General features: G+C 36.5%; 1 protein-coding gene across 1 annotated transcript in view; it reads right to left on the bottom strand.

Annotated features, from left to right (window-relative positions):
* Positions 1-24,847, bottom strand: part of LOC148948560 (aminopeptidase N-like) — a 200,755-nt gene that overhangs the window by 39,650 nt on the left and 136,258 nt on the right. Inside the window, exons 9-10 of the mRNA XM_089094466.1 lie at positions 10,302-10,567; positions 9,449-9,632 (exon numbers count right to left, since the gene is read on the bottom strand). Coding sequence (XP_088950592.1) covers positions 9,449-9,632; positions 10,302-10,567 — 450 coding nt within the window. The remainder of the gene's footprint in view (positions 1-9,448; positions 9,633-10,301; positions 10,568-24,847) is intronic.

Genomic DNA, 24,847 nt, shown 5'->3' with positions numbered 1-24,847 from the left:
AATTTTTCTTTCCAAATAATTTTACTTAGAGCTGATTTGTCAAAGGCAACGCTATAGCGTTGCCTATAGTAAAGGCCATACGGCTCCAAAGTTTTATTATTATTATTATTTATTATTTGTTTTTCCCCAGAGGCATTTTATATGGAATGGGTCGTAGTAGAAACTTCAAAGGGGGCTTATTCGAATGGAAATCGAGAGTTCCAGTGCCCTTTATAAGGGACAAAAGTGATTGGAAGGCAACTAGCCCCCCCCCCCCTTACGCCCATCATTCCCCCAAACACATCCAATCAAAATTTCAAGATAGCCATTTTGTTCAGCGTAGTTGATTTCCCGATAAAAAAATAAGTTATTGAGGAGGACACTCCCCACAACCCTCAGGGCAAGGGTTTTAAGTTATGCCTGGGGGCCATATAAGGACGATGTTGGCAAAATGTATTATTTATTATTTTTTTCCTTTAGAGCAGGGCACTTCGTATTGAAGAGTCAGCGTAGTTGATTTCCAGATATAAATTATGTTTTTGAGGAGAGACTCCCCCACAGCCTTCAGGGCAAGGGTTGTAAGTAATGCACTGGGGGTATATAAGGTTTTTATAGATAGCTATGCCATAGAAATTTCAATATGTGCTAGTATGAGCGGAAATTCGAAAGGCTAGTTACCTTTCTAATACTAGAAAGTGGTTGGGGCATAAATATTCATCTGTTAATGCCGACCTTTTCCCCAAGCACCTCCAATCGGAACCCCGAGAAGGCTAAGTTGTTAGAAGTGGAATTAAGTTCCTTAAATTAGGAATTTCAGGATGACAGTCCCCCCATAACCCTCAAGGCAAGGGTTGTAAGTTATGCCCTGGGGGCATCTAAGGTTTTGTATAGACAGCATTATCGTAAAAACTTCAGAAAAGGCTCATTCGGTTGAAAATTTAAATGGCTGAATCCTTTTTTAATAGTCAAATGTGATTCTAAGGCAACTGACACCCCTTCCACGCCCAACATTTACCCAACCACATCCAATTAAAATTTTGATATAGCCATTTAGTTCAATGTAATTGAAAGTTTTGGAAATTATATCTTCGAGCAGGACACTCCCTCCACAGTCTTCAGGGGCAAGGGTTATAAGTTATGCCCTGGGGGCATATGCATATATGGTTCTTATGGAAGGAATGCTTATATAAACATCAGAGAGGGCTCATTTGATTGGAAATTGAAAGTTCTAGTTCACTCTTTAAGTGTCAAAAGATGGAGGGTAGCCAGTTCCCTCCCTCCTAAACCTCTTTTTCCCAAATGCATCCAATACAAATTTTAAGATAGCTATTTTGTTAAAAATAGTTCAAACAACATATAACAAACTTCCGGTGTTGACACAACCCCAGGGCCCGGGGGCAGGCCTTGTAAGTTATGCCCTGGGGGCATATATGGGTCTTATGGAACAGATGCTCGTATCAACTTCAAAGGGGGCTCGTATGATTGGAAATTGAAAGTTCTAGTTCACTTTTTAAGAGCCAAAAGACATTGGAGGGCACCTAGCCCCCCCACGCCCTTTTTTCCTCAAACCCTTCCGATAAGAACTTTGAGAGCTTTTTTTAAAAATAGTTCAAAGACCATATAACGAAAAATCCGGGGTCGACACAGCCCCCCAGGGCCCGACGATAGGCGTTAAATGTTATGCCCTGGGGGAATATATGGTTCTTATTGAAGGGATACTCGTAAAAACTTCAGAGAGGCCTCATTTGATTGGAAATTAAAAATTCTCGTTCAGTTTCTTAGAGTCAAAAGAGATTGGAGGGCAACTAGCCCCCCCTCCCAACGCCCCTTTTTCCCCAAATGCATCCAAGAAAAATTTTGAGATAACCATTAAGTTAAAAATTGATCAAAAGTCACATAACAAAACTTAGTTGTCGTCACAACCCCCCCAGGGCCCGGGGGCAGGCGTTGTAGGTTATGCCCTGGGGCATATATGGATCGTATGAAAGGGATGCTCGTATAAACTTCATAGAGGGCTCATTTGATTGAAAATTGAAAGTTCGAGCTTACTTTTTCATAGTCAAAAGAGATCCGAGGGAAGCTATCCCCCCCCCACGCCTTATTTTTCCAAACCCATCTGATGAAAATTTTGAGATAGACATTTTGTTAAAAAGAGTTCAAAGGTCGGATAAGAAAAAATACGATTCAATACAACCCCCAGGGCCCAAGGGAAGGCGTTCTAAGTTATGCCCTAAGGGCCTGTATGGTTCTTATGAAAGGGATGCTCGTATAAACATCGTAGAAGGGTCATTTGATTGGAAATCGAAAGTTCTATTTCCCTTTTTAAGAGTCAAGAGAGTTAAGGGCAACTACCCCCCCACGCTCTTTTTTCCCAAACCCATCCGCTAAAAATTATGAGATAACCAGTTTTTTGGAAATTGTTCAAAAATTAGATAACAAAAAATCCTACCAGGGCCCGGGGAATAGGCGTTCTAAGTGTTGTCCTGAGGGTGTATCTGGTTCCAATGAAAGGGATGCTGGTAAAAATTTCAGAGAGGGCTCATTTGATTGGATATTAAAGGTTCTAGTTCAAGTTTTAAGAGTCAAAAGATATCCGAGGGCAATTAGCCCCGCACCACGCACCCTTTTTTCTCCAAGCCCATCCGAAATATTTTTATATATAGCCATTTGATTAAAAATAGTTCAAAGGTCAGATAACAAAAACTCCGATGTCGACACATCCCCCCAGGGCCCGGGGGACATATAGAAAAAATTTCTGTGTCGACTGAATCTGCCAGGGCCCGGAGGCAGGTGTTATGAGTAATCCTCTAGGGGTATATATATGTCTTACGGAATGGATGCTTATATAACCTGTGACGAGTGTTAGTATTATTTTGAATTGAAAGCAATTGTTAACATTTTAAGAGTAAAATTATATGGGAAGGCACCTCGCCCCCCCCCCCCTCCTCCACGCCCTACATGCATCAGATACCATTTTTAGATAGACATTTTTTTTTTAAATAGTTCAAAGTCCTAATAGCAAAAAACTCTGGTGTCGACACAGCCCCCCCAGGGCCCGTGGGTAGGCGTTGTAAGTTATGCCCTCAGTGCAAACATGGTTGTTATGGAAGGGATGCTCGTATAAACTTCCCAGAGGGCTCATTTGATTGGAAATTGAAAGTTCTAGTTCACTTTTTAAGAGTCAAAAGTGATTGAAGGGCAGCTAGCTTCCCCCCACACTCCATTTATTTTTTTCCCAGAGGCACTTCATATAGAAGGGGTCGCCATATAAACTTCAAAGGGAGCTCCTTCGATTGGAAATCGAGAGTTCTAGTGCCCTTTTTAAGAGTCAAAAGTGATCAGAGGGCAACTAGCCCCCCAACCCCTTTTTCCCCAAATACATCTGATATAAAATTTGAGTTGGCCATTTTGTTAAAAATATTTCAAAGATCATATAACACAAACTCCTTTACGTATGGCCTTTTCGATAAAAATAGTTCAAAGCTCGGATAAGAAAAACTCCTGTGTCGACACAATCCCCCCCCAGGGCCTGGAGAAGACGATGTAAGTTCTGCTCTGGGGGCATAAATGGTCCTTATGGAGGGTATGCTCGTATAAACTTCGAAGGGCTCCTATGATTGGAAATTGAAAGTTCTCGTTCATTTTTTAAGAGTCAAAAGAGATCGGAGGGCAACTAACCCCCCTCTCCACCCCCTATTTTTCTCAAACCCATCCGATAAGAACTTTAAAAGAGCCATTTTTCAAAATAGTTCAAGGGTCAGGAGACAAAAACTCTAGTACCAACAGAAACGACCTGGTCCTGAAGGACAGGTATTGTACGCTGCTTACTTGTGTCATATATGGTTGGTATGAAAAGGAGGCCCACAGAGATTTCCAAGACGGTTCATTTGAACGTACATTAAAAGTTTTTGTCCTATTTCTCAGAATGAAAAAGATCGGAGGGCAACTAGCCCCTCCCGCCCTCCACGCCTTTGGGCGTATCGGATGGATAAACCCATCCGATAAAAATTTGAGGTGACCATTTTGTTAAAATAGTTCATCCATCAGATATTAAAACTCCAGGGTCGACACAACCCCCCAGGGCCCAGGGACAGGCGTTGCAAGTTATGCCCTGGGGGCATGTATGGTTTTTATGGAAGGGATGCTCGTATAAACTTCTTAAGGGGCTCATATTATTGGAGATTGAAAATTTTAATTCATTTTTTAAGAGTCAAAAGTTATTGGAGGGCAGCAATCCCCCCCCCACTCCATTTATTTTTTCCCAGTGTCCCATCATGTGGATGTGGTCGTCGTATAAATGTCAATGTGGAATCATTCGAATGTAAATCGAAACTTATAGCGCTCTTTTTACGATTAAACAGTGATAGGAGTGCAACTGCCCCCCAAGCCTCTTTCCTGCAAATACGTCTGATAAAAAATTTGAGGTGGCCAATTTGTTAAAAATAGTTCAAAGATCATATAACACAAACTCCTTTACGTATGGCCTTTTCGATAAAAATAGTTCAAAGCTCGGATAAGAAAAACTCCTGTGTCGACACAATCCCCCCAGGGCCTGGAGAAGACGTCGTAAGTATTGCTCTGGGAGCATATATGGTCCTTATGGAAGGTATGCTCGTATAAACTTCGAAGGGCTCATATGATCGGAAATTGAAAAATCTCGTTCACTTTTTAAGAGTCAAAAGAGATCAGAGGGCAACTAACCCCCCTCTCCACGCCCTATTTTGCTCAAACCCATCCAATAAGAACTTTAAAAGAGCCATTTCTTCAAAATAGTTCAAAGGTCAGATAACAAAATCTACGGTATCGACACATCCCCCCAGGGCCCGGGGGAAAGGCATTGTAAGCTACGTCCTGGGGCCGTATGTGGTTCTTATGAAAAGGGAGGCCCGTATAAACTTCAGAGAGGGTTCATTTGAATGGAAATTAAAAGTTGTAGTTCATTTTCTCAGAATTAAAAAGATCTGAGGGCAGCTAGCCCATCCCGCACTCCACACCTTTGGGTTTATCGGATGGATAAACCCATCCGATAAAAATTTGAGGTGACCATTTTGTTAAAAAATAGTTCATACATCAGATATTAAACCTCCAGGGTCGACACAACCCCCTAGGGCCCAGGGACAGGTGCTGTAAGTTATGCCCTGGGCGTATATATGGTTCTTATGGAAGGAATGCTCGTATAAACTTCTTAAAGGGCTCATTTGATTGGAGATTGAAAATTTTAATTCACTTTTTAAGAGTCAAAATTTATTGGAGGGCATCTAGCCTCCCCCCCCCCCCCCCACTCCATTTATTTTTTCCCAGAGGCACTTCATATAGAAGGGATCGTCGTATAAACTTCAAAGGGGGCTCATTTGATTGAAAATTGAAATTTCTGATTCGCTTTTTAAGAGTCTAAAGGTATCAGTGGACAAATGCCCCCCCCAAGTCCTTTTTCCCCAAATACATCTGATAAAAAATTTGAGGTAGTCATTTTGTTAAAAATAGTTCAAAGATCATATAACAAAAACTCCTTTACGTATGGCCAAAACCTACTGCGTCATTGGCACTTTACTGAAAACTATATGCGTCTTGAACAGTCTTGGAAAGTATAAACAACATCAAATTGAATATTTGATGAATAATGATATTAGTTGTTGAAAGATCCATCAGTTGAAGATTAGTTTATTTCACTGTAATTTTATTTTTATTTTCAATGCTGTAAGAACTAGAAAAGAAAATATTTGTAATATAATTCGTTTTCAGTTAAGCGCCGATGACGCAGAAGGCTTTTGGTTTTTATTTACAGTTAGGAAAGGAGGCAGTATCCAAAACACTTGCTTTTAGTAAAACTATATTCGTCTTTAACAACTTTAAAAAGAGCTAATAAATTAAACTGAATATTTGATGTACAATGATATTAATTGCTGAAAGCTCATCAGAAATCTTACTATTATTTTAATGTTTATTTTCAATATTAAGTAAAAAGAAAATATTTTTCATAAAATTGGTTTTCAGAAAAGCGCCAATGACGCACTAGGTTTTAGACTTTTACAGTGAGAAAAGGAGGTCATACCCAAACTCTTGTCTGTGGTGATTTTTGTTCGTTTCCAGCTTGATTTGCATATTCAATTTAAGTTTCAGTCGTTTAAGATTTATTTATTAATTTACATTAATATCTATTGTATGTTTGTTTACATTGATTTTTTATGTAATTTCGGTTAGTTTTAATTTTCATTTATACTTTAATAGGAAAATATTTTTTTCGGTTTAAGCTTGATTTTCATATTCAATCTAAGCATTACTCGCTTTAAGAGATATTTATTCATTTCCACTATTACTTGTTTTATATTTTTGCTATAATTTGTTATTTAATTTCTGTTTGTGTTTAGTTTAATTTATTCTTTAATATTAATTTCTGGTCGTTCTTATTTTAAACTTTAACAGGTTTTGTTATATACTGAGCTTAAGTTTAAAATGACCTTTACTTTTCTTTGAAAACCTTATTTTTCAGAAAGTTTTTTAAATTAATTTTAATACAAATGCATAAGGAATGCATTTTGCTTTGTAACATAAATGACAGCTGATATATAGCTCCCCTTCATGCGGCAGCTCAGACCTTCTAGCCTGGGGTGGAACAACATCCTTCTAAAGAGGATGCCTTGATACCTGATACATGCTTAAGAGCAAAATTTGAGGTAAATTAGGTATTGAGAGTGGAGTGATTTTCTCTACATTTTAAACAGTATGCTAAACAATATATGTACTACAGTGTACTACACTTTATATTAGAACGAAATTAATCCTTGGGTCTGGAGGTCTGGAGTCTTGGAGGGGACAGTTGCCCCACTCCCCCTGCCCCATAGCAAATTACGCCCCTGTTAAGGTATCTAGGCAGCATTTCCATCCACCAGAAACTGCGACAAATCGCTATAAAATCTGAACCGTTAATATATATATTTATTTATAACCCACTTACATCACAAGATAAGTAGTGGAGTACAATAAAAAAAAAAAAAAAAAAAAAAAAAAAAAAAAAAAAAATCACCAATAACAATTAAACAAGAAAAACATTAAATAAATAAAAATTAATTAACACAAACGGATCAAACCCTGGTGAGGTGACAAATGCCTATACGCAGTTCCCGAAAGTCTTTCGTGCAAACCATTCAGCTTCTCAGTAATAATAGGAAAGTAAAACTATTTATTGTTTTTTTATTCCTATACCAAAGAGGAAAATAGAGAAGATATTTACAAAAATGGAAATAGGCCACTCGAATATCACTAAAATCCTTATTCCTAAAAATAGGATAAAGCCCAGAAAGGTAAAGAACAGAATGATCTGAAAAAGTAGAATAGAGCTTTCCAAAGGCAATACGATTATATTTGCCTCGATTGCCTAGAATTTTGGAGTAACCAATCTGGATCTTCGCTTTGGCATCCTGGACAGCACACTCCCGAAGAGTTTTTAAATTTTTGGTAAGTGTAATACCGGACGAAAAAATTTTTCCAATTTAGAGGCTTAGGAGAGGATGAAAAATTAAAAGAAAGATACTCACATTTACCAACGTTAAGCGAAAGACCGATTTTAGTAAAAGAATAAGAAACTTTATGAACCATCTGTGATAGTCTGAATTTAGACCGGGTAATTAGAACAATGTCATCAGCATAAGCAAGATAAGAAATATCAGTTAACCCAACAAAGCACAGAAAAAATATTTTCAAGGATGCTAGAAATATAAAAATTAAAAAAATTTGGAGATAGAAATCCTCCTTGCCGCACACCCCGACGAACAAGGACAATATAAGAAGAAAGAACACCATTAGTTTTAAATCAAAGATAAGATTTACTATACCAAAACTTAAAAAGAAAAATAAGTGAAAAGTAAATGCCGTGACTATAAAGAGAATAAAGAGCTGACTATGTTCAATACTGTCGAAAGCCTTAGAAAGATCAAGGGCACAAATATGAAGACTACACCCTTTATCAGAAGCATCTTTAAGAAGGCAAGCCAGAGCACGGTGAGCGTGCTGGCAATGTGTGACCGAATTAATCATCGGTTTGTGAAAGGAACTGTAAGTAATTGCTATAATATTTGAAAATTATTTTCAGAAAAATTTCAGAAGAATACTATTCAGCTAAGCTCTAACTTTAAATATGCTATACTTTTAAAAACCGAAAATATATTCTTAGGTAAGCGCATAAAATTTACCAAGTAGTAAAAGTTGGAGGGCTTATCTAACATACCATATTATATATCCCCCTATTCTCTCAGAATTGTTTTGCAATATTTTCGTAGTAGGGTATTAAGCAACAAAGTTTGAACTATTGTGCAAAGTTTAAAACCACTTGAAAATTTTACAGTGATTATAAAATCAATCATTTAATTTTTTCTCAAGAATTTGAAAAATAAAATCATGTTCACTACAATAATATTTATTATTCTTATATATATATATATATATATATAAAAAATTTGTTGTCTTATAGACAATATAATGTATGCCATATATTTTTATATTGAGTTGACAACAGTAAAAGGGCGCTTTTGTCACTTGATGCCTTTTTCATAAATTTGGTTTAGACATGGTGTATGTTCACTAGATTTGTATTTGCATCCAAAGTTAAAATTAGTTGGAAAAGTGTTGGTCGACTACAAGCCAACTACAAGAATAATAGATTTTGATGAAAATAGAAATAGGGGAAAAGAGTTACAGACAGTAATTACTGGAAAATGTTCTCATTGCTGTAGGGCCTACGAAGCATTTGAACCTTTACAATAATTGAGTGAAAGACAAAGGCTGAGACCCAATAATTTCTATTATTGAAATCAAGCATAAGGGAAAAGGAAAACAATATATATTGGTCACAGGACTTGCGCTTATTCTGCATATTCGCATCTTTCTTGAACAGATTTCTTCCCACCATAAACCTACAACAAAGAGTTCAATCCTTCTGTTTTGTGAATACAACACCACACCATTGTTTCTATCCTTTGCAGGACTATTAACCGCAGTCAACCTCGGAGCATCAATAACAAATTGCCTTCGGATCGTCCTCCGTTTGATTTCTTTTGTTATTGTAATCATATGATACTAAAAAAATACTAAAAAAAATCATAAGAACTAAATAGAAATTGTAAATCGTCAAAGATGAAGAAAATACCACGTAGGACAAGTTTTTCTAAAAGACAGTTGATGAGCAAAGGAACTAAAGGGTGTAAACCATTAGCCTACTTGGTAGGATATTTGGACTCTGAGTTGATTTGGTATTATTCAGCCAAACGTACTAGGGTGTTGTAAGGAAAAAAGAGGCACGCTACTCCTTTGAAAATTAAACATTCATAGTAAAGTGCGAAGTTTGACAATATTTTTTCGGACGAAAAAAAATGTTCAAACCTTACTTTCTCCCTCGGAAAGACTTATTTGGCTGCCCTTAGAAAATAACCCTAAACAAGAAAATGAAAATCACAAGACAAGAATCTATATTTACCTTTAGCCCTTAAATTCATAATCACTGGCATTTCAGGGAATAGTGCATTAATGGCATTAACAGGTCCAGGAATGTTTTCGAACCAATAGATTGACTCTGAAGAGAAATCCTGAGTGTAAGTAACTGGAATCCACCAATTATAAGGCTCAGGCTCTCCGTTATAAGGTGGTCGCACATATCTCTCCTATAACAAAAGGAAACAAATAGTTAAAATCAACTTAATCTTTCGGCGCTTGATTTTTATAGAAAACAAAATAGGCCTCATTTTCTTAAATCGATAAAATTTATTTTTCTTTTCAGTGTTTTTCCTTAAGCTAAGAATAAGAAAACTAACATGGAGCCTTTGTGGGGATTTATGGATTGTTGAGTAATTATTGTATTCTTATATGGATTATAAATATATCTATCTATCTATCTATCTATCTACCTATCTATCTATCTTCCCACTTAAATGTAAAACTCAACATGAAACGAACTATTTCAATCGAACTTTTATTATCAGTTTTTGTCTCTGATTTGATGAGCTTTACAGTTTGAAAGAATAAATAAAAATTAATAAATTAATAAAAAAAAGTCAAAATTCTTGTAAATAACTTCTTAACAGTTCACAAAGACGAAGAAAATTACATTTTTAGGCAGCCCCCTCAGTAATTTCCAGTCTGATGAAAAACAAGGCAGAAGAAAAATAAAATAGTATTTGCCTTTTTGCATACATTTGATTATTCTTTCACTTACTATTTTTTATTTTAAAGCTGATAATTTAAAACCTGAGAACTAGTCTAAAAAAGTTTCAAAAATGAATATAATGAAGGATAGATTAACGTATAAAATTAGTTCTTTTTTTTGTAAAAACCTGTCGAAGTTCAGCAGATCTAGTAGTGTAGTCGCGCGTGACCGTTACTAGCGGAAAATTCATTTGAAGAGTCCAAGTGTTCATGATTTCTTGAACTGTTGCTCCTCCAAGATTGAGTTGATCTTCGTCTGCCACAGACTGCCATGCTTCAAACAGATCAATCATTTCGGAATTGTCGAATTGGTTTTCATCTAGATATCGCCTCATGCCGCGAACAAACGTATCATTGCCAAGGAAACCTTCCACCATACGTACAACAGAGCCACCTAGTCATAAGACAGTTGATTAAAGTCCATTTTAAGCTCTAGCCGATGAATTAGATATAACGCTTTATCATTAACTAGAACACAAATATTTGATGCAATACCTGTCAAAAAGGCGTATCAGCTCAAAGAAACTCGAGCATTAGGAAATAAAAATGCACTATGGGCATACTATTACTGCTATTGTTGTTAGTACTACTATTCCTAAGGCTAATGGTAATATGGTATAAATATGAAACTTTCAGGAACGTGGAGGGGGGCGTTGGTCTAAATTAAAATTGCTACTGTTTCTACTACTGCTATTTCGATTATAACTGCTACTATTGAACTACATCAAAATAGTTTAAGTGCATCCATATTGTCATAACAGACCAGGTTGTCAAGATATCCAGGCAAAATATTTTAGGATTGAAATAGGTATTAAGTAGAAAATTTCAGGGAAAGTTTATACTGCTTTGAAACTAAATCAAGAGGCACTATGTGTATCTTGGTTGTCAATAAGACGTCTTAGAAATATATATCAAGTATTAATTTGAGTCATTCAGGGCTACTACTATTACTACTTCTGCTCTTACTAGGGACAAAATAGGGTATTGAGTTTCATCTACAGGAAAGTTGAGGTGTAGAACAAAATCAAAGTATGCTATGTTAACCCAGATTGTCAAAAAGGTGAATATTGCTAAAATCGTTTAAAAATTATGCCCAACATGTGAATGGCAAGCCAAAATCTGGATTCTCATAGAGAAAAATTGAAAATACTTAAAAAATTCTTTTCTTAACCAATGAAAATGACTTGTCAATTAAAAAATAACAGCAATTAATTTTAACAAAGTTTTTTCCACAAAAGAAATTTTCAAAAAAAAGTAAAGAGCTATATTAAACCAAAGTTAATTTTTTAGCGTAAAACTACCATAAATCACCACTAATAATTAGATGAAACCCAATTTACCATTAATTAAAACTTTTAAAACTTTCAGGAATGATAAACGGTATACATATTAAACTCTTAATCGTGTTTTTTTTTTTTTTTTTTTTTTTTTTTTTTTTTTTTGTCTATAATCTTGGTGAAGATGGCAATTTTGTTTTTGGTATTATAAAAAAATAAAACAGCTCAAAATAAGGATTTTTTCAGTAAAGTGTGAATTATCTTGTAGTCTTTAGAAGGCACAGGGGACGCCAGCCCCACTCGTCTTAGTTTCTGCTCGTTTTGAGTTTGATTCCTATGTTTATTGTAATTTTTTTTTTTTTGGGGGGGGGGGTCATTTATTTATAAATAGTAATTAACGGTAGTTTTACGCTTGAAAAATATGTTTCTTTATTTTATCTCGTCTTTGGGTGAATGTAGCTCATTACTTTTGTTTGAAAAACTTCTTTTTTATAATTTTTTTTATTATTTGGATAATAATATTGTGCGAAATCTTGCTTGATATCTAATAAATGTAGCAATACATATAACCGTTTTAAAAAAAATTTCCATTAACGGACTTTCATTTTCCACTAGGCCTATTGTGAAAACTCAACAGAAGCAACTGATGGCACACTTTCAATGAACTATCTTTTTTTAAAGGGTGGTTTACAAGAAGTTCTTGAATAATTTAAATTAAGGTATAAAGACAGATAAGACAAAAACGTACATGGATGTTTGTCTCCTAACTTCCGTCAGTTTATGTTTGTTATTACTACGTAAGGGTAAAGCAACCGACTGGCGTTCTTTATCAGAGGTAACGTGGTAGCGTTGCCAATAGTAAAGAGCCATAAGGCTTCACTGTTTTATTATTATTTTTCTTAGAGGTACTTCATATGTAAGGGGTTGTCTTATAAGCCTTAGAGAGTGATCATTCAATTTCTATTGCCATTTTTAAGAATCGAAAGAAACCAAAGGGCAACCAGCCCCCAAGCCCTCTTTTCCAAAAACGCATCTTATCAAAATTTTGAGATAATCATTTTGTTCAAAAAAGTCTAAAGGTCAAATGACAATGCCTCTGGGGTTGACAAAACCCCACAGACCAGGGACGGGGGTTGTAAGTTATGCAAATTGCCCATTATTAATACATAAGAATTTTATGGAAGTGATGGTCGTATAAACTTTAGAAGAGATTCATCTGACTGGAAGTCGAAGTCCTAGTTTCCTTTTTAAGAGCCAAAAGCGATCGGAGGGCACCCATCCCCTCTCGCACGCCCTGCTTCAGCCAAATCGATATGATCAAAATTTTGAAATGGTCATTTATTCAAAGCGGTCCAGAGAAAATATAACTATACCTCAAGGGTTGACAACCCTCGGGTCAAGGACAGTAATTTCGCTAGTTACCCATTGTTAAAATATAAGATATTTATGGAAGAGATGGTTATATAAACTTTGGAGGGGGCTTATTCGATTGGATACCAAAAGCTCTAGTGCCTCTTATTTAAGAGTTAAAAGTAATCGGAGGAAAACCAGCACCCCTCCCACGCCTCTTTTTCTCGAATGAAACCGATCAAAATTTTGAAATAGTCATTTTGTTGAAAATAGTACAAAGACCAAAAAGGTGTGCGTCTAAAGTTGACGGTTTTTTTATGGTAGAGGTGTTCGCACGAACTTTGGAGGAAGCTCATTCAATAGGAAATCGAAAGTTCTAGTTACCTTTTTAAGAAAAAAAAGTGATGGGGGAATCCCCCTCCGCACTTTATTTTCACCAAGTTTATCTGATGAAAAGTTAGAGGTAACTGTTTTGTTCAAAATAGGCCAAAGGTCAAATAACTTTGCCTCCGATGTTGACAAACCCCCCACCCTTCCAGCCTCTGGTTCAAGGGCTGGAGGCTATACAAGTTGCTCGTTGTTAGCATATATGATAACATAAGGTTCTTATCAAGAAAACAGGGAATGTTTGATCAATGGTCTCCAAAAAAACTTAGATTATTACGGTGAAACTTTAAAAAATTGTTGAGGGGATGCCAAAGACAATCAAAGCACACCTTGTCCTTGCTGGTTGTGAAAAGAGAATATCAGCGGTATCTAAGGAACGGCTGAGGGTATTAGGTTTGAACTTTTAAGGTGTTTTCAGTGGATGCTGAAGAGATATTGAAGGAAAATCAGCCCCCTCCCCTCCTAGCCCTTTTATGTGTCCCCTCTCTTCAAAAATGGTCAAAATTATGTAACTATAATTTTGTTCAAATTAGACAAAAGGTGTAATAGCCATACTTCCAGGGATGCCATGCCCCCACAGCCCCGGGGGAATTGTAATAATAATTGTAAATTATGCAATTAATATAATGTTTTACATGCAGGATTTATCATTAGGAAAATGGGAAATTTTTATACTGAGTGTTTCAGAAAAGATCAAGAGTATAAAGGTGAAACTTTGAAGAATGTTTAGGAGTTTCTTATACTAAATCAAAAGCACAGTTCATATAATTATCCAGTAAGCTTATCGCAGATCATTTCTGGTCTTCGTTCTCGGTGCGAACAAAAAGCTCCTCCCACTTCTTCGCGCAGTTATTAATAGCGGGTTTCCACTTGTTTCCTGTTTCGCGTAAAGTGCATTATTCGTAATTGCGGGTTTCCACTTGTTTCCGATTGTTTCGCGTCTGACTTGTCTACCCGTGAAAAGATCTGACGCCGCTTATGTTTCTACGTTCTCTGGAGCACTCGCACCCCGGTCCGGGTTTTATAACGGGTGAGATAGGGAATGACCATACTGGATAATTATATGAACTGTGATCAAAAGTAACCACAATACACATCCAGTTTAACAAAAAGTGGATATGCAATATCAACAGAACGGCTGAGGGTATTAAGTTGACGTTTTCAGGACATGTTGACGGGAATGTCAATAGAATGAGGCCTTCTGGATACTGTGGTGGCCGAAATCAAGGTCGTTTTCTAGGGCACTCTCGAGGAATCAATGGACTCTGAATAAAGGAATCTACTCATCATTGCAAGCAATGAATACTGAAGTTTCAACGAATCATTGTACTTGGTAAATCAGTAGATGTCTTTGCATCACTGCAAGCAATGAACACTAACGTGTCTACACGCCAATGCACACATTGATTTAGCTGATGTGTACGCACCAATGCACAACACAACAGTAGTTAGCCCATAGGGAATACTAATTACACATGAAAATATACATTGGAATTGCTGTTGATTCTAAACTTACAAGAAAATATAAATTGGAATTGCGCAAGAAAAACCCATGGCTATGGCATTATACTTAAGCGTGTATTTTAAATGGCTAATCTGCCTTGGAAACAGTTTGACGTGTTTCGGGGAGATTACGTTCATTGGCACCTTTCATGTTTTCAATCAGATGGGTTTTTTGAAACCATAGTGTGTACACGTGTGTAGGCTTTGTTATTAAAAAATTGCACACTACAATAAGAATTGTTTGATTGACATTTAAAAAGGGGTAATGATATTTGCGAATTGAAGTGTAGGATTTGCGAATTTGATCCTATTAAGGATTTACTTGAAATAAAATTTTTTTAACTAGAAATAGCTGAAAAGTCTTTCGGAGGAGATGGGGGGATTGTGTACTGTATAATACACAAGTGATGTTTTGGACAGTATTGTCAATTTAATAAAATAGTTTAGAAATAAAAAAAAATTAACAAGAAATGGCTGAAAAGTGGTTTGAGGGAGATGGGTTGCATGGAGGGTTGAGTTGCACGAGGGTTCAGTTAAAGGGGGTACAGTTACGCGGGAGTTTAGTTAAATGGGGTCAAGTTGCACGAGGGTTCAGTAGCACGAGGGTTCAGTAGCACGGGGATTCAGTTGTACGGGGTTTCGGTTATACAGGGGTTCAGTTACATGGGGGGTTCAGTTGCACGGAGGTTTAGTTAAATGGGGCTTGAGTTACACAAGGGTTCAGTCGCACGGGGTTCAGTTACATGCGGATTCAGTTACACGGGGTTTAGTTAAATGTGGTTGAGTTGCACGGGGGTTCAGGTAAAGGGGGTTCAGTTAAAGGGGGTTTGAGTCATTTTTACTGGATGTCTTAGACTAGTGATAGTGCTGTACTGTGGTACGAATTGCTTGTGAAAAACCCAAACGAATTAGTTGAAAATAAGATTTTAACAAGAAATGTCTGAAAAGTATTTTTTGGGGGGTGGGGCGATGAGAGAGTGGATGTCTTAGACTAGTGATAGTGCTTTACTGTGGTACGAATTGCTTGTGAAAAACCCAAATGAATTAGTTGAAAATAAAGTTTTAACAAGAAATGCCTGAAAAGTGTTTTTTTTGGGGGGGGCGATGACAGAGTGGATGTCTTAGACTAGTTATAGTGCTGTACTGTGGTACGAATTGCTTGTGAAAAACCCAAATATATTAGTTGAAAATAAAGTTTTAACAAGAAATGTCTGAATTTATTTTTTTTTTGGGGGGGGGATGGAGTGATAACAGATTGGATGTCTCAGACTAGTGATAGTGCTGTACTGTGGTACGAATTGCTTGTGAAAAACCCAAATGAATTAGTTGAAAATAAAGTTTTAACAAGAAATGTCTGAAAAGTATTTTTTTGGGGGGATGGAGCGATGACAGATTGGATTTCTCAGACTAGTGATAGTGCTGTACTGTGGTACGAATTGCTTGTGAAAAACCCAAATGAATTAGTTGAAAATAAAGCTTTAACAAGAAATGTCTGAAAAGTATTTTTTTGGGGGGTGGGACGACGACAGATTGGATGTCTCAGACTAGTGATAGTACTGTACTGTGGTACGAATTGCTTGTGAAAAACCCAAATGAATTAGTTGAAAATACAGTTTTAACAAGAAATGTCTGAATAGTATTTTTTTTGGGGGATGGAGCGATGACAGATTGGATTCCTCAGACTAGTGATAGTGCTGTACTGTGGTACGAATTGCTTGTGAAAAACCCAAATGAATTTGTTGAAAATAAAGCTTTAACAAGAAATGTCAGAAAAGTATTTTTTTGGGGCGTGGGGGCGATGACAGATTGGATGTCTCAGACTAGTGATAGTGCTGTACTGTGGTATGAGTTGCTTGTGAAAAAACCCAAATGAATTAGTTGAAAATAAAGTTTTAACAAGAAATGTCTGAAAAGTATTTTTTGGGGAGTAGGGGCGATGACAGAGTGGATATCTTAGACTAGTGATAGTGCTGTACTGTGGTACGAATTGCTTGTGAAAAACCCAAATGAATTAGTTGAAAATAAAGTTTTAACAAGAAATGTCTAAAAAGTATTTTTTGGGGGGATGGAGCGATGAACGATTGGATGTCTCAGACTAGTGATAGTGCTTTACTGTGGTCCGAATTGCTTGTGAAAAAACCCAAATGAATTAGTTGAAAATAAAGTTTTAACAAGAAATGTCTGAAAAGTATTTTTTTGGGGGTGGGGGCGATGGCAGATTGGATGTCTCAGACTAGTGATAGTGCTGTACTGTGGTACGAAATGCTTGTGAAAACCCAAATGAATTAGTTGAAAATAAAGCTTTATCAAGAAATGTCTGAAAAGTTTTTTTTTGGGGGGGTGGGGGCGATGACATATTGGATACCTCAGACTTGTGATAGTGCTGTACTGTGGTACGAATTACTTTTGAAAAAACCCAAATGAATTAGTTGAAAATACGGTTTTAGCAAGAAATGCCTGAAAAGTATTTTTTGGGGGGCGGGGGCGATGACAGAGTGGATGTCTTAGACTAGTGATAGTGCTGTACTGTGGTACGAATTGCTTGTGAAAAACACAAATGAATTAGTTGAAAATAAAGTTTTAACATGAAATGTCTGAAAAGTATTTTTTTGGGGGATGGGGTGATGACAGAGTGGATGTCTTAGACTAGTGATAGTGTTGTCCTGTGGTACAAATTGATTTAGAAAACCCAAATGAATTAGTTGAAAATAAAGTTTTAACAAGAAATGTCTGAAAAGTATTTTTTTGGGGGGTGCGGGCGATGACAGAGTGGATGTCTTTGACTAGTGATAGTGTTGTCCTGTGGTACAAATTGCTTTCGAAAACCCAAATGAATTAGTTGAAAATAAATTTTTACCGAGAAATGTATGAACATTATTTTTTGGGGGGCGGGGGCGATGCCAGAGTGGATGTCTTAGACTAGTTATAGTGCTGTACTCTGCCATGAATTGCTTTCGAAAAAGCGGATGAATTAGTTGAAAATAAAGTTTTAACAAGAAATATCTGAAGAGTTTTTTTTTTGGGGGGGGGGCGGGGGGGGGCGACGACAGAATGGATGTCTTAGACTAGTTATAGTGCTGTACTCTGACATGAATTGCTTTCGAAAACCCGGATGAATTAGTTGAAAATAAAGTTTTAACAAGAAATGTCTGAAAACTAGTGATAGTGCTGTACTGTGGTACGAATTGCTTGTGAAAAACCCAAATGAATTAGTTGAAAATAAAGTTTTAACAAGAAATGTCTGAAAAGTATTTTTATTTTGGGATGGGGGACGACAGAGTGGATGTCTTAGACTAGTTATAGTGCTGTACTCTGGCATGAATTGCTTTCGAAAACCTGGATGAATTATTTGAAAATAAAGTTTTAACAAGAAATGTCTGAAAATTTTTTTTTGGGGGGGGGGGGGCGATGACCGAGTGGATGTCTTAGACTAGCTATAGTGCTGTAGTCTGACATGAATTGCTTTCCAAAACCCGGATGAATTAGTTGAAAATAAAGTTTTAACAAGAAATGTCTTAAAAGTATTTTTTTTTGGGGGGGGGCGATGACAGAGTGGATGTCTCAGACTAGTGATAGTGCTGTACTGTGGTATGAATTGCTTGAGAAAAACCCAAATCAATTAGTTGAAGGAAAAGTTTTAACAAGAAATGTCTGAAAAGTATTTTTTTGGGGGGAATCTGAGCTAATTAGGGTTTTTTGACCGAAAACTCTAGTTTTTTGCAAGAAAATTATGGAAAATACAATTCTCTGGTTCAAATGTGAAACTTAAGTCCTTTTTTAGGATCGAAAAAATAAACTATTTCTGTAAAATCTGAGCTAGTAAGGATTTGTAAGTAAGTAGCAAACCCTTTCTTTAATTCAACTCATGGATACACAATACAGAAATTATAAAAAATTTCCAGACTACATTCAGAGTGGATATCTTAGACTAGTTATAGTGCTGTACTGTGGTACGAATTGCTTGTGAAAAACCCAAATGAATTAGTTGAAAATAAAGTTGTACCAAGAAATGTCTAAAAAGTATTTTTCGGGGGGTGGGGGCGATGACAAAGTGGATGTCTTAGACTAGTGATAGTGCTGTACTGTGGTACGAATTGCTTTCGAAAACCCGGACGAATTAGTTGAAAATAAAGTTTTAACAAGAAATGTCTGAAAAGTATTTTTTTTTGGGATGGAGGGGGGTGGGGGCGATGACAAAGTGGATGTCTTAGACTAGTGATAGTGCTGTACTGTGGTACGAATTGCTTGTGAAAAACCTAAATGAAATAGTTGAAAATAAAGTTTTAACAAGAAATGTCTGAAAAGTATTTTTTTGGGGGAGGGGGGGAATCTGATCTAATTAGGGTTTTTTGACCGTAAACTCTAGTTTTTTGCAAGAAAACTATAGAAAATACAATTCTCTGGTTCAAATGTGAAACTTCAAGCGAAGTTTTAAATGTGAAGCTGCAAATTTCACTGACTTCCTCCTGAACATTTCTCAGTTCCCAACCAGCATTATTAAGTGGTGTAATCACTCTATCGTAGGATCCCAGTCTGTTTACATGACGTAATGAAGTACTCCACAAGCTTTTATCATACTCAAACATGTTATAGTTCACTACCCAATGATAACAGTCAATTTCTTCGAGTTCCATAGACAATAATAAAAATGCACATTCGAATATAAAACCACGAGATGATTTTTTCAAACCGATAAATTCTGTGTCATACAGTCCTATCATCTTGGAAGCTATTAATGTAGTTGTTAAGTAGAGAAGTACTTCATCAAACTTTTATACCTCCGCTCAAGGTTGAATGGAGTTATGGCTAGGGGGATGAGTCCTAATACCATCTGAATTCATTGTGGGGAGGACTCATAAAATCCTTAGAATTCATTGCGGGGAGGAGTCATAGAACTCTCGGTATCTATTGCATGCAAATGAAGTCTGGAAATTACAAATCTTTTTTATAATTTCTGTACCACAATTCGTACCACAGTACAGCACTATAACTAGTCTAAGACATCCACTCTGAATGAAGTCTGTAAATTTACAAATTTTTTTTATAATTTCTGTATTGTGTATCCATGAGTTGAATTCAAGAAAGAGTTTGCTACTTACTTACAAAACCTTATTAGCTCAGATTTTACAGAAACAGTTAATTTTTTCGATCCTAAAAAAGGACTTAAGTTTCACATTTGAACCAGAGAATTGTATTTTCCATAATTTTCTTGCAAAAAACAAGAGTTTACGGTCAAAAAACCCTAATTAGCTCAGATTCCCCCCAAAAAAATACTTTTCAGACATTTCTTGTTAAAACTTTATTTTCAACTAATTCATTTGGGTTTTTCTCAAGCAATTCATACCACAGTACAGCACTATCACTAGTCTGAGACATCCACTCTGTCATTGCCCCCACCCCCCCCCCGCAAAAAAAATACTTTTCAGACATTTCTTGTTAAAACTTTATTTTCAACTAATTCATCCGAGTTTTCGAAAGCAATTCATGTCAGAGTACAGCACTATAACTAGTCTAAGACAACCACTCTGTCATCGCCCCCACCCCCCACCCCCCCAAAAAAATGTTTTTCAGACATTTCTTGTTAAAACTTTATTTTCAACTAATTCATCCGGGTTTTCGAAAGCAATTCATGCCAGAATAAAGCACTATAACTAGTCTAAGACATCCACTCTGTCGTCACCCCCAACCCCTCCCCCCCCAAAAAAAAATACTTTTCAGACATTTCTTGTTAAAACTCTATTTTCAACTAATTCATTTGGGTTTTTCACAAGCGATTCGCACCACAGTACAGCACTATCACTAGTTTTCGGACATTTCTTGTTAAAACTTTATTTTCAACTAATTCATCCGGGTTTTCGAAAGCAATTCATGTCAGAGTACAGCACAATAACTAGTCTAAGACATCCACTCTGTCATCGACCCCACCCCCCAAAAAAAATACTTTTCAGACATTTCTTGTTAAAACTTTATTTTCAACTAATTCATCCGGGTTTTCGAAAGCAATTCATGTCAGATAACAGCACAATAACTAGTCTAAGACATCCACTCTGTCATCGCCCCCACCCCCCAAAAAAATACTTTTCAGACATTTCTTGTTAAAACTTTATTTTCAACTAATTCATTTGGGTTTTCGAAAGCAATTTGTACCACAGGACAACATTATCACTAGTCTAAGACATCCACTCTGTCATCGCTCCATCCCCCCAAAAAAAACTTTTCAGACATTTCTTGTTAAAACTTTATTTTCAACTAATTCATTTGGGTTTTTCACAAGCAATTCGTGCCACAGTTCAGCACTATCACTAGTCTACGACATCCACTCTGTCATCATCCCCACCCCCCCAAAAAATACTTTTCAGACATTTCTTGTTAAAACTTTATTTTCAACTAATTCATTTGGGTTTTTTCACAAGTAATTCGTAACACAGTACAGCACTATCACTAGTCTGAGACATCCAACCTGTCATCGCCCCCACCCCCCAAAAAATACTTTTCAGACATTTCTTGATAAAGCTTTATTTTCAACTAATTCATTTGGGTTTTTTCACAAGCAATTCGTACCACAGTACAGCACTATATCTAGTCTAGGACATCCACTCTGTCATCGCCTCCACCCACCCAAAAAAACATACTTTTCAGACATTTCTTGTTAAAACTTTATTTTCAACTAATTCATCCGGGTTTTCGAAAGCAATTCATGCCAGAGTACAGCACTATAACTAGTCTAAGACATCCACTCTGTCATCGCCCCCACCCCCCCAAAAAAATAATTTTCAGACATTTCTTGTTAAAACTTTCTCTTCAACTAATTCATTTGGGTTTTTTCACAAGTAATTCGTACCACAGTACAGCACTATCACTAGTCTGAGACATCCAATCTGTCATCGCCTCCACCCCCCAAAAAAATACTTTTCAGACATTTCTTGTTAAAGCTTTATTTTCAACTAATTCATTTTCTTGTTAAAACTTTATTTTCAACTAATTCATTTGGGTTTTTCACAAGCAATTTGTACCACAGTACAGCACTATCACTAGTCTAAGACATCCACTCTGTCATCGCCCCCACCGCCCAAAAAATACTTTTTAGACATTTCTTGTTAAAACTTTATTTTCAACTCATTCATTTTTGTTTTCAAAAGCAATTCGTACCACAGTACAGCACTATCACTAGTCTGATACATCAAATCTGCCATCGCCCCCACCCCCCAAAAAAATACTTTTCAGACATTTCTTGTTAAAGCTTTATTTTTAACTAATTCATTTGTGTTTTTTCACAAGCAATTCGTACCATAGTACAGCACTATAACTAGTCTGAGACATCCACTTTGTCGTCGCTCCATCCCCCCAAAAAATACTTTTCAGACATTTCTTGTTACAACTTTATTTTCAACTTCTTTATTTGTGTTTTCCTCAAGCAATTCGTACCATAGTACACCACTATAACTAGTCTGAGACATCCACTCTGGCATCGGCCCCCCCCCCCCCAAAAAAACAATACTTTTCAGACATTTCTTGTTAAAACATTATTTTCAACTAATTCATTTGGGTTTACACAAGCAATTCGTTCGTACCACAATACAGCACTATCACTAGTCTAAGACATCCACTCTGTCATCGCCCCCACCCCCCAAAAATACTTTTCAGACATTTCTTGTTAAAACTTTATTTTCAACTAATTCATTTGGGTTTTTTTCACAAGCAATTCGTACCACAGTACAGCACTATCACTAGTCTGAGACATCCAATCTGTCATCGCCCCCCACCCCCAAAAAAAAACTTTACAGACATTTCTTGTTAAATCTTTATTTTCAACTAATTCATTTGGGTTTTTTCGCAAGCAATTCGTACCACAGTACAGCACTATCACTAGTCTGAGACATCCAATCTGTCATCGCTCCATCCCCCCAAAACAAAAATACTTTTCAGATATTTCTTGTTAAAACTTTATTTTCAACTAATTCATTTGGGTTTTTCACAAGCAATTCGTACCACAGTACAGCACTATCACTAGTCTAAGACATCCACTATGTCATTGCCCCCCCCCCCCAAAAAAAAAACTTTTCAGACATTTCTTGTTAAAAGTTTATTTTCAACTAATTCATTTGGGTTTTTTCACAAGTAATTCGTACAACAGTACAGCACTATCACTAGTCTGAGACATCCAATCTGTCATCGCCCCCCCCCCCCAAAAAAAATACTTTTCAGACATTTCTTGTTAAAACTTTATTTTCAACTAATTCATTTGGGTTTTCACAAGCAATTCGTTCGTACCACAGTACAGCACTATCACTAGTCTAAGACATCCACTCTGTCCTTGCCCCCACCCCCAAAAAATACTTTTTAGACATTTCTTGTTAAAACTTTATTTTCAACCAATTCATTTGGGTTTTTTCACAAGCAAATCGTACCACAGTACAGCACTATCACTAGTCTGAGACATAAAATCTGTCATCGCCCCCACCCCCCCAAAAAAATACTTTTCAGACATTTCTTGTTAAAGCTTTATTTTCAACTAATTCATTTGGTTTTTTTCGCAAGCAATTCGTACCACAGTACAGCACTATCACTAGTCTGAGACATCCAATCCGTCATCGCTCCATCCCCCCCCCCAAAAAAAAAAAAATACTTTTCAGACATTTCTTGTTAAAACTTTATTTTCAACTAATTCATTTGGGTTTTTCACAAGCAATTCGTACAACAGTACAGCACTATCACTTGTCTGAGACATCCAATCTGTCATCGCCCCAAAACCCCAAAAACTACTTTTCAGACATTTCTTGTTAAAGGTTTATTTTCAACTAATTAATCCGGGTTTTTGAAAGCACTTCATGCCAGAGTACAGCACTATAACTAGTCTAAGACATCCACTCTGTCATCGCCCCCCCCCCAAAAAAAAATAATTTTCAGACATTTCTTGTTAAAACTTTCTCTTCAACTAATTCATCTGGGTTTTTTCACAAGTTATTCGTACCACAGTACAGCACTATCACTAGTCTGAGACATCCAATCTGTCATCGCCCCCACCCCCCAAAAAAATACTTTTCAGACATTTCTTGTTAAAGCTTTATTTTCAACTAATTCATTTTCTTGTTAAAACTTTATTTTCAACTAATTCATTTGGGTTTTTCACAAGCAATTTGTACCACAGTACAGCACTATCACTAGTCTAAGACATCCACTCTGTCATCGCCCCCACCGCCCAAAAAATACTTTTTAGACATTTCTTGTTAAAAGTTTATTTTCAACTAATTCATTTGGGTTTTCACAAGCAATTCGTACCACAGTACAACACTATCACTAGTCTGAGACATCAACTCTGCCATCGCCCCCACCCCCCAAAAAAATACTTTTCAGACATTTCTTGTTAAAGCTTTATTTTTAACTAGTTCATTTGTGTTTTTTCACAAGCAATTCGTACCACAGTACAGCACTATCACTAGTCTGGGACATCCAATCTGTCGTCACTCCATCCCCCAAAAAAATACTTTTCAGACATTTCTTGTATAAACTTTATTTTCAACTAATTCATTTGGGTTTTCCACAAGCAATTCGTACCACAGTACAGCTCTATCACTAGTCTAAGACATCCACTCTGTCATCGCCCCCACCCCCCCCCCCAAAAAAAAATACTTTTCAGACATTTCTTGTTAAAACTTTATTTTCAACTAATTCATTTGGGTTTTTCACAAGAAATTCGTACCACAGTACAGCACTATCACTAGTCTAAGACATCCACTCGGTCATCGCCCCCACCCCCCAAAAAATACTTTTTAGCCATTTATTGTTAAAACTTTATTTTCAACTAATTCATTTGGGTTTTTTCACAAGCAAATCGTACCACAGTACAGCACTATCACTAGTCTGAGACATCAAATCTGTCATCGCTCCATCCCCCCAAAAAAAAATACTTTTCAGACATTTCTTGTTAAAACTTTATTTTCAACTAATTCATTTGGGTTTTTCACAAGCAATTCGTACCACAGTACAGCACTATCACTAGTCTAAGACATCCACTCTGTCATCACCCCCACCCCCCCCAAAAAAAAAAACTTTTCAGACATTTCTTGTTAAAACTTTATTTTCAACTAATTCATTTGGGTTTTTCACAAGCAATTCGTACCACAGTACAGCACTATCACTAGTCTAAGACATCCACT

The sequence above is a fragment of the Artemia sp. Qi Xiang Cuo genome, chromosome 9, assembly GCF_049724085.1.
Source record: "Artemia sp. Qi Xiang Cuo chromosome 9, ASM4972408v1, whole genome shotgun sequence".
NCBI classification, from domain to species: domain Eukaryota; kingdom Metazoa; phylum Arthropoda; class Branchiopoda; order Anostraca; family Artemiidae; genus Artemia; species Artemia sp. Qi Xiang Cuo.
The sequence above is the reverse complement of the archived record's forward strand: the minus strand, read 5'-3'. Positions and strand labels throughout refer to the sequence as shown.